Genomic DNA, 10,622 nt, shown 5'->3' with positions numbered 1-10,622 from the left:
AGTCAAACATCAAAGTAATATTCCACAGTCCTATTGGTTTCGATCGACGTATTTTCCGCCTTTGGTTCCGTCGGTTCGATTTCCCGTCCGGCCACTGAGGCGATTTCTTTGTTGTTTTTTAATCAAATTGAGTCGATTCAGTTCAGTCTTCACATTCGATCGTCTGGAACCCGCTCCTACCGCCCCCACTGCTCCCCCAACGCACATGGACGCTCTCCAAGGTTCTCCCAAGGTTCTCCCAAGGTTCTGCCAAGGTCCTCTCAATGTTCTCCCAAGGTTCACTCAAGGTTCTCCCAAGGTTCTCCCAAGGTTCACTCAAGGTTCTCCCAAGGTTCTCCCAAGGTTCTCCCAAGGTTCACTCAAGGTTCTCCCAAGGTTCTCCCAAGGTTCTCCCAAGGTTCTCCGAGCTCCAGGTCCGGAGCTGTAACCCGAGGGTGGAGAGAGACCAAAACACCACAAGCTGTCCATCCATTCACTTCTCCATCCATTCATCCATCCATCCCTCCACCTTTCATCCATCCATCCATCCACTTCTCCATCCACCCATCCATCCATCCACCTCTCCATCCATCCATCCATCCTTCCATCTCTCCATCATCCAGAAGTCCATCCATCCAAACGGCGTCCATGGTACAATCCATCTCTGGACATTTCCTTCCCGACCCAAATGGATATTAAAAAGGACTCTTATCCACCAACCCCCTGCTCCCCTCCAGTCCTCCATCCCCCCATACCTCCATCCCTCCATCCCTCCATCCCCCCATCCCCCCATCCCTCCATCCCTCCATCTCAGAGGTCCAGGCGGAAGGCGCCGAAGTAGCTGGAGGAGTCGTCGGCGTTCACCATGTTGGGGGAGGAGACGGAGACAAAGAGCTCGTCCCCGGCCCGGAGCTCGAACAGCCCCCCCTGGTAGACGGAGTGCAGGGCGTACTCTGCGTCGGGGGCCCAGCACTTGGTGCCGACGCCCTTCAGGAGCTGGGGGAGAGGGGGGAGAGAGAGGGGGAGGCCGGTTACAACGGAGGGCTTTCAGTGGTCACAGAATACCTTCTCCCGTTCTGGCGTCTGGTGGTGGATTCATATATTTGCTGACTAGCTCACTCCCCCCCCCCCCCCTCTCTCCTTCTCCCTCTCCCTCCATCCTTCCCTCCCGCTCTTCCCCTTACCTGGATGGGGCTGGGGTAGGAGGTCTTTTTATAGACACACTGGACCAGTTGGTGGCTGACGCTGTTCCGGTCTCCATCACTGGCTGCTGGAGATGGGTAGCGGAAGTAGACCTGTGGGAGGGGTGAGGAGGGGTGAGGAGGGGTGAGGAAGGGTGCATGTATCCAGTTGTATCCTGTTGAAAAAGCTGAAAGCAATGAGAACGTTGATTGACGGATGGACATGTGGCCCAGGGTTCCTCACCTGGGAGTACAGGTAGTAGCGTCCATCCTGGGGGACCCGGAGCCGCCCGTTGGACAGCGTCATGTTGTGCAGATGGGCCCCGAAGCTCTGGTTGGCCCAGGTCCGCACGATGTGGCGGCAGGACTGGTGCAGGCCCGGGGAGGGGGCCTGGTACTGGGTAAAGCCTGGAAGGAGCAGGGGGAGTCATAAAGCTGGCCTCCACTTGCAGAGATGTTACGCACGTTCACTTCTCATGGTTGAAAGATCGCGCAGCGCTGGAGGAAGATACGGCCCTGAACACCACAGCGGCACACACGGCTCATTACCAATTCCACCAAGCGCCGGAGAAATGGTGCCACGTTAGATCCGTGAACACACCGGGCAGTGACATGAAGCAGCACTGGCCTGGACACGCCCTCACATTGACCAATGAGAACAGAGCTTTCACAGATCTGCAAGGGGCTTTGAGGTGCTGTTTATGCTTCTTATGATAATGTAGTCCAGGTTCGTCTACTATCAGTACAGTACTTTTTTATGTATCTAGATCTGGTCCTAAACGGTTGGCAAATGGTCTGTAATTAAATTGATGTTTTTATAAATCTGAAACGTGGTTTTATGTTGTTTAATATCAATACAAAGATATAACCATGTGTTTTTATTGAAGTGGAGCCGTGCACCAGTTACAGCATGTCTTCAGACCCAGAACATGAATAAAAAAAGTGTCTGATGGTTTGTGAGCAGGTGTGTGGTTTCTGGTAGGTGAAGGAAAGGGTGTTGAAGAACCCGGAAGAAGAAGGAAAGCCGGCTAATGTTTCTCGTAAGGAAGTACTGACATGCACACACACACACACACACACACACACACACACACACACAGACCTTGAGTGCCGGGGTCTCGGAGCGTCAGATGCGCTGACGGCCGCTGGGTCACGGACGTCACAAACTTTGACCCCGAGACGTTGAAGGAGCGAGGCATCGTCCTGGCCTCTGGGTGAGAGAATCACACCGTGCTTATGATGCTGATACTATTATTCCCGTATGTGTGTGTGTGTATGTGTGTGTGTGTGTGTGTGTGTGTGTGCGTGTGTGTGTGATTACCTATGAATGTCTGTTTGGAGATGATGTTCTCCGTCACCTGAAAGAAAAGATGGAGGAGGAGGAGGATAAGAAAATTTCTTCTTCATCATCATCACTCGTACAATTTCAAATAAAATTGAAATCATGAGATTTAATAACAAGATTAATACATAAAAAAGGATAGAAAAGGGTGGATGACATCCCATAATACATCCTAAAATCTGCTCCACACTCGTGGAAGCCCGGTCCAAGGCCGGGTGGAGGTCCAGATCTAGATCTTCAGCTGGGAGCTGAAGGTGGAGCTACGTTGCCCATTAGAAAGACGCTTCAATCAACCACCAGGAGAGTGACAGCCCATAAAACATCCTAAAATCTACTCCAGACTCAGGGAAAACCTGGTCTAGGTCCTGGTCCAGGTCCGGGTCCAGGTCTGGACCCGGACCTGGACCTGGACCTCCAGCCCTGCGCTGGGAGCTGAACACAGAGCTTCATGGTTTTCCAGCTGCAACCATGTTGTTATTCTTGGCACCGGCACAACCCCTCACCACCCCAAATTCATCATGACTTATTTGTGTGTATGTGTGTGTGTATGTGTGTGTGTGTATGTGTGTGTGTGTATGTGTGTGTGTGTGTGTGCGCGTGTGTGTGTGTGTCGTAAATGGAAAAGATCTCAGCCGACAAGGCCGGCTCGTCTCGCTAACCCTCAAAGTGCTCGGCTCGTTCCACGCTACCCTGCGAGCAGAAAATTACCACCGTGCACGTACACACACACACACACACACACACACACACACACACACACACACACACACACACACACACACACACACACACACACACACACACACACACACACACACGCACACACACACACACACACACACGCACACAGATTAAATCAACAGATTTTCCACTCTGCATGTGGCTGCAGCCGAGGAACAGTCAGAATTCTGGGGATAAGGAGCGAGGCCAGGTGGCGACACCCAAACAGGGCCTGCTGGCTGAAGGGCCAGGTTCTGAAGGTCCAGGTACCAGGTTCTGAAGGTCCAGGTTCTGAAGGTCCAGGTTCTGAAGCTCCAGGTACCAGGTTCTAAAGCTCCAGGTTCTGAAGGTCCAGGTTCTGAAGCTCCAGGTTCTGAAGCTCCAGGTTCTGAAGGTCCAGGTTCTGAAGGTCCAGGTTCTGAAGGACCAGGTTCTGAAGCTCCAGGTACCAGGTTCTGAAGGTCCAGGTTTTGAAGCTCCAGGTACCAGGTTCTGAAGTTCCAGGTTCTGAAGCTCCAGGTATCAGGTCGTGAAGCTCCAGGTTCTGAAGGTCCAGGTTCTTAAGCTCCAGGTTCTGAAGGTCCAGGTTCTGAAGGTCCAGGTTTTCAAGGTCCAGGTTCTGAAGATCCAGGTTCTGAAGGTCCAGGCTCTTTAATGTTCAGTTAATGTTTCTTCTTGTTCGGTTTCTCTGTAAATGTCGTCCGTTCCTTTTTCACCATTTGGCGTCACGTCCTGCCGCCTGCACCTCCACCCGGGCTCCGCCCCTGGTCAGGAACAGATGGAGCACTTCACTTCACAAAAAGCGTTTCACCTAAAAAACCAAAACAAAGAAAAGGCAGAAAGGAGCATGTGCGCTCTGCTTTCAAACGGGACGTTCAACACGGATCCACTGACAAGTTCCTCAACCATCAGTGTGTTTCCTATTTAATTAGCCCCAAAATTTAGACATCTCCTGCTGCGGGGACCCCCTGCAATTGACAAGGGGTCTCAAGGGGGCCGCGGACGCCAGTTTGGGAACCCCTCGGGTATAAACCATGAAGCGTTTTCATATTTGAACATTTGTGATTTGATTGCTGAATGGTTAGAAAGTACCGCCGTCAAAGATATTGCAGGTTGGAAACGGCCTGGCGTCACTTGTTGGATGGTCCCTGGAACGCGGCCGACACGGCAGCGGTGCATTCTGGGTAAACAGCCGCTCCCGCTCGTGGGCCGCGGGTGCGAAGGGAGAAGCAACAAATGAAGCCCGACGCCAGGATGGAGGAATAAAAGCCGGAGTGGAACCAGCAACTCGGCACCATGCACCGGTACCAAGCAGCCACGCCGCGCGGTGTCCTCCTTTCACCCCGGCGGGCTGTGGCCTTATCACATAAAAAAAAAAAAGTATATATATATATATATGTATATATATTCCATTCTCACGTACAGGATGGAGCTGATAAGCCGTTCAAGATGGAGTCTCCGCAAAACGTGACCTGGACGTGGCTGCATCACTCAGGTGTTGCTGATGCGCTCCAGAGCGGCACCGCTTCACGGAGCTCGTCGCCGGATACACAGAATATATATATATATATATATATATATATACACAGTATATTTACATATATGTACACAGAAAGTATATTTACAAATATATTTATACACATACAGTGTATTTACATATATATACATACAGTATATTAACATATATCTAAACATACAGTATATTTACATATACAGTGGTACTTTGACTCAGGACTGTAACTGGTTCCGTGACAGAGCTCGTAATTCAATCTGCTCTTATAGCAAATCGATTTTCCACACTGGAATGAATTCAGGTGCCATTCATCCGTTCAGCCCCAAAAAACACTCATTTTTTTCTGTTACGTGTTTTTAAATCTGAAAAATGTATTTATAAAAAAAATATATAGTATTAAAACATAATAAAAGAGAATGTAAAGAAATAACCGGTTTTATAAAGTGTATTTACCCTGGAGATCAGACGACTTGGACGAAAGAAAGATGCTGGTGGAGGAGGGTGGAGGACTTAATTGCTAAAATTTTTTTTTCACTTCACTTTCGCTGAACTTAACAACAACAACAACGTAGCCCCCTTCACTGATGGTTGCCTTTTCCGCCACGCCCTCCTTACTTTCATCTGCAGGCGTTTGAATGAAAAGCTTCCAAGGAGCTGGTTTCATCCTCCTTTCTCAATGTTTGGCCTCGTTACACAGCGACGACGCACGACCAGTTGCAACTTTTTCTGGGTGTTTCCTTTCAGTGAACTCTGAAAGTCTCTCCCACGTTCCCAACGTTTCCTTGATCTGACTTGTAGAGATAACCTCCTCCGCATCCTGCTCCTCCGCATCTTGCTCCTTCGCATCTTGCTCCTCCCCGGTACCAATTTCCTGCAAAACCTCCGTGCGCTACTGCGTCTGTAGCTCCTTTAACTCCTCCGTGGTCAGTTCCTTGGCGTGCTCCTCGATGAGCTCGTTTACATCTTCTTCCTCCACCTCCAAGCCCGAGGGACACGGTCTCCTCCACCGCTGCCGCTTCGAAGTCCCTTTCGGACACGACCTCAGGCCAGGGCTTGGTCCAGGCAGAGCTCGGGTCCTCCTTGTAACACCATCAATCATCGATCAATCTGAGGCACATCACCATGTTGCGGTGCTCCTTCCGGAACTCTCGAAGGGTGAGGTTTGTGTTCTCCGTCACCTCCAAGCAGCGGCGGAACAGGTGCTTGGTGAGGAGCTTCTTGAAATTTGAAATCAGCTGCCGGTCCGTGGGCTGCAGGATGGGGGTGGTGCCGGGTAGAAGGTAAAGAACCTTTATGAACGTGAACGTTTGGAGGATGTCGTCTTGGAGCTTGGGCGGCTGAGCGGGTGCGTTGTCCAGCACGAGAGGGGCTTGCAGGGGCAGCTTATTTTCCTGGAGATACTTCTTAATGGCAGGACCAAAGACCAGCTTTACCCACTCCACAGAGAACCGCCTGGTGAGCCCCGCCTTGGGGTTTGCCCTCCACATAACCGGCAGTTTCTCGTTTAGGATCTTCTGCGACTTAAAGGCTCCGGGGTTTTCAGAATGATATACGAGCAGCGGCTTGATCTGGCCTTGGCGCACAATGCCGGTGTTAACCTGTCCTTCATGGTCTTCTGCTCCTCTGCAGTGATGTAAGTCCTCCTTGGCATCTTCTCCCAGAAGAGCCCCGTCTCGTCACAGTTGAAGACTCGCTGGGGGACGTATCCTCCGGCTTCTATCATCTCGGCAAAGGTTTTGAGGTAATCCTCAAAACCGGCCTTCACCCCGTCTTGAGGCGCGGCGAGGCAGCGAGCTCCGACGTGAAGGCCGCTCCGCTTTTTGGAATTGTCGAACCAGCCCCGACTTGCTTTAAACGACTCTTCCGGTGCCTCGTCCCTCATGTTTTTCTATGATGTCATGCTTTAATTCAATGACATCATCCGCTTCTTCTTCTCAGCACTTACTTTCTTCGGACCCATGGTTAGAATTGTTTTTTTTGCCAAAATAACTGCACAAGAAGCACAAAACGCAAACGCGATGCTTCCACCTGATGCTTCCACGCTCAGGTCACCACGTGAAGGGAAGGAGTGAGAGGCGGGATGTGGCCGCATTCGCTGGCCACGCCCACCAGCGGCGGCACCTGAAGCTCCTCCTGACTCACATTTTTGCTCACAAATCAATACAAAACATCGACGGAACGACGGCTCCTAACTCTGAAAACTGGTATGTTAGTGCGCTCGTAAATCAAGGTACCACTGTGTGTGTACATATATACATATATACACACACACGCTGGCAGGGAACTGGTCTGCTAGGGCATTATGGGTTATTTACGTATCTCTGGACAGCAACTTGGATCAAAGCTCCTTTTTCTCCTTTCTTTTCCGTAGCAACGCTGACCACGCCTTCCCCTTAAAACGCTGTCGTTCAACATCGTCATCGGTCGTCCCACGGATTTCGTGTTCCCGCAACATTCATCCAGGCCTTTGAATTTTTGGCATTTTTTACTTCCGTATTGACTCTCAAACGTCTGTTTTAATTCTGAAGGCACCTGGTAAACGTTGAGGCTGGTATCAGACAAATCAAGCTGCGCTCCTTGAAATGAGCTTTCCTTTGGTGCTGGCCCAGTGATAAAAACAGGGCAGCGGTGTTTGGAAAGCCATCAACAGGAGAACCTGCTGATGAGACAACGCGGCCGATTGGTCCAAGAGCCACTAGTTAATGAATAATTAAAGCGCTGTAATTGCTTGCTATGCCTGTCATGTAGATGTGAGTCCTTCCAGAAGCTGTTTCACGTTTTTAAAATGATTTTTCGGTTGGGAGCAGCAAAGCCTTCACAGGAATGCACTGAGCAACGATTACAAGCAAACTATTCCAAATGAAGCCCATCCATCACTGGGATCACTGCTAAATGTCATTTCCTGTTGACACTGTGAAACACCTGCGTGTACCGCTCTGAAGCTTATTATTGGATGTATTGTGCGTAGAAATAAAAATGACTCCTGCATAGAAGGGCAGACGGCTGTTTTGATTGAGGCGTCAGCTCACGCCTCGACCCAAAAGGAAAGCTCCGTTTTTGGGAGTGATCATGGGCCTGGACCACGCCCGGAGTGCACGTCCTGCAGTCAAAGTCATATTTCATCTCCTTCCATCCCATCATCAATCAAACGCAAACTTTCATGGATGCAATGGGCTGCGTGGTCAACCCACGCAGCGTTTTGGGAGGAGGGCAACCCACGCTTGGGTTGCCCTCCTCCCAAAACGCTGCGTGGGTTGACTGCGCTCGCATCTCGCCCAAAGCAGCCGTCTGCCCTTCTATGCAGCAGTCATTCTTATTCCTACGCCCAATACATCCAATAATAAGCTTCAGAGCAGTACACGCAGGTGTTTCACAGTGTCAACAGGAAATGACATTTAGTAGCGATCCCAGTGATGGATGGGCTTCATTTGGAATAGTTTGCTTGTAATCGTTGCTCAGTGCATTCCTGTGAAGGCTTTGCTGCTCCCAACCGAAAAATCATTTTAAAAACGTGAAACAGCTTCTGGAAGGACTCACATCTACATGACAGCTGTCAACACAACGAGGGAGAGAGAGGGGAGGAGGGCGAGAGAGGTGGACACAGCTAAAAACACGACAGAACCTCGTCGGCAGAATAGTCTACGAAATGAAAGAGGGGGAGACAGGGAGAGGGAGACAGGGAGGGAGGGAGACAGGGGGAACCAGGGGGGAGGGAGGCAGGGAGACAGGACCAAGGGAGGTCCCAAAACATGTTTGTTGGGGAAAATACCACTGGGATGCTGCACTCCAACCATTGTAACATGCCTCTAAAACCTGCTCCAGGACGCCCTGCTTCACCCGTCCTGAGTTCTGGGAGCCAATGGGGTTTGATTTTTACTTCCTGGTTCCGTTGTATTTACCTGACGACTCTCCCTGATTTCACCGGAACAGTCCATTAAATGTGTTACGGAACAAATCTGAGGTGAAATAATGAAGGAGGTTTCTGGATCTTCATCATATATTTAAGGCGTCATTTAAAAGTTGCTTCCCACTTTGGTTGCCGCGCCCCAAGATTGTAGGAAACTAACACGGCACCGCAACATGGCACCGCAACACGGCACAGCAACCGTTACTGCAACAGGGCATCGCAACAGGGCAACGCAACACGGCACCGCAACGCGGCACTGCAACCGTTACTGCAACAGGGCACCGCAACAGGGCACCGCAACACGGCACCGCAACAGGGCACCGCAACACGGCACCGCAACAGGGTACCGCAACACGGCACTGCAACACGGCACCGCAACACGGCACTGCAACACGGCACCGCAACACGGCACTGCAACCGTTACTGCAACAGGGCACCGCAACACGCCACCGCAACAGGGCACCAAAACACGGCACCGCACCCCAGCACCGCAACGGGGCACCACAACACGGCACCGCAACACAGCACCGCAACACGGCACCGCAACCGTTACCACAACAGGGCACCGCACCCCAGCACCGCAACAGGGAACAGCAACACGGCACCGCACCCCGGCCCCACAACAGGGCACCGCAACACGGCATCGCAACACAGCACCGCACCCCAGCTCCGCACCAGGGCACCGCAACACGGCACCGCAACAGGGCACCGCAACACGGCACTGCAACACGGCACTGAAACCGTTACTGCAACAGGGCACCGCAACACGGCACCGCAAATGTTACTGCAACACGGCACCACAACAGGGCACCACAACAGGGCACCGCACCCCAGCACTGCAACAGAGAACCGCAACACGGCACCGCAACACGGCACCGCAACACAGCACCGCACCCCAGCTCCGCACCAGGGCACCATTACACGGCACCGCAACAGGGCACCGCAATACGGCACCGCAACACGGCACTGCAACCGTTACTGCAACAGGGCACCGCAACACGGCACCGCAACTGTTACTGCAACACGGCACCGCAACAGGGCACCACAACACGGCACCGCACCCCAGCACCGCAACAGGGCACCACAACACCGCACCGCAACACAGCACCACAACACGGCACCGCAACCGTTACCACAACAGGGCACCCCACCCCCAAGATTGTAGGAAACTAACACGGCACCGCAACATGGCACCACAACACGGCACAGCAACTGTTACTGCAACAGGGCATCGCAACAGGGCACCGCAACACGGCACCGCAACACGGCACTGCAACCGTTACTGCAACAGGGTACCGCAACACGGCACCGCAACACGGCACCGCAACACGGCACCGCAACACGGCACCGCAACACGGCACTGCAACCGTTACTGCAACAGGGCACCGCAACACGGCACCGCACCCCAGCTCCGCACGAGGGCACCGCAACACGGCACCGCAACAGGGCACCGGAACACGGCACCGCAACACGGTACTGCAACAGGGCACACAGGGATTTGTTGTTTCACGTAAATAGAATACAATAAAATCAAATCAAAATAAATCAATGAATAAATACAGCCACAATAAAAACACTGTTTTTATTGGTGTTGTTTGGAGGAACGCACAGCGGACGTCAGTCTATCTACCGCACACTTCCTTCACCGACCGCCGCTATTGACTCCTCCCTCTTTCAAAAGATTTGTGCTGGTCTCTGCAGCCAACACAGCACTACCCAGCAACGCTCCAGCCGTGGGTGGAGTTACTCAGGTGGAGGGCGGGGCTAGTTGTAATGAGGGAAAAGCTGAACAAGTGGTTTCAGGACGTGTTGTGAAAGAGACAGACTCCCTCTCCCCTTCTCCGTCTCGCTGTCTCTCTCTCTCGATCTCCGTCTCTATGTCCACCTCTCTGTCTCTCTCTCCATCTCCCTCGCTTTCTCTCTGTCTCTCTCTCCGTCTCCCTCGCTTTCTCTCTGTCTCTCTCTCCATCTCCCTCGCTT

General features: G+C 52.0%; 1 protein-coding gene across 1 annotated transcript in view; it reads right to left on the bottom strand.

Moving 5' to 3' along the window:
* Positions 1 to 789: 789 nt before the first annotated feature.
* The window catches only part of LOC307246861 (tumor necrosis factor ligand superfamily member 10-like), a gene marked incomplete at its 3' end in the record, with an annotated part of 85,320 nt that continues 75,487 nt past the window's right edge, over positions 790 to 10,622 (bottom strand). Inside the window, exons 3-7 of the mRNA XM_080022891.1 lie at positions 2,482 to 2,518; positions 2,263 to 2,370; positions 1,405 to 1,568; positions 1,164 to 1,274; positions 790 to 975 (exon numbers count right to left, since the gene is read on the bottom strand). Coding sequence (XP_079879017.1) covers positions 790 to 975; positions 1,164 to 1,274; positions 1,405 to 1,568; positions 2,263 to 2,370; positions 2,482 to 2,518 — 606 coding nt within the window. The remainder of the gene's footprint in view (positions 976 to 1,163; positions 1,275 to 1,404; positions 1,569 to 2,262; positions 2,371 to 2,481; positions 2,519 to 10,622) is intronic.

The sequence above is a fragment of the Zeus faber genome (genome assembly GCF_960531495.2).
Source record: "Zeus faber genome assembly, chromosome: 22".
In the NCBI taxonomy this organism is placed as follows: Eukaryota; Metazoa; Chordata; class Actinopteri; order Zeiformes; family Zeidae; genus Zeus; species Zeus faber.
This window is presented reverse-complemented; position numbering and strand designations above follow the sequence as displayed.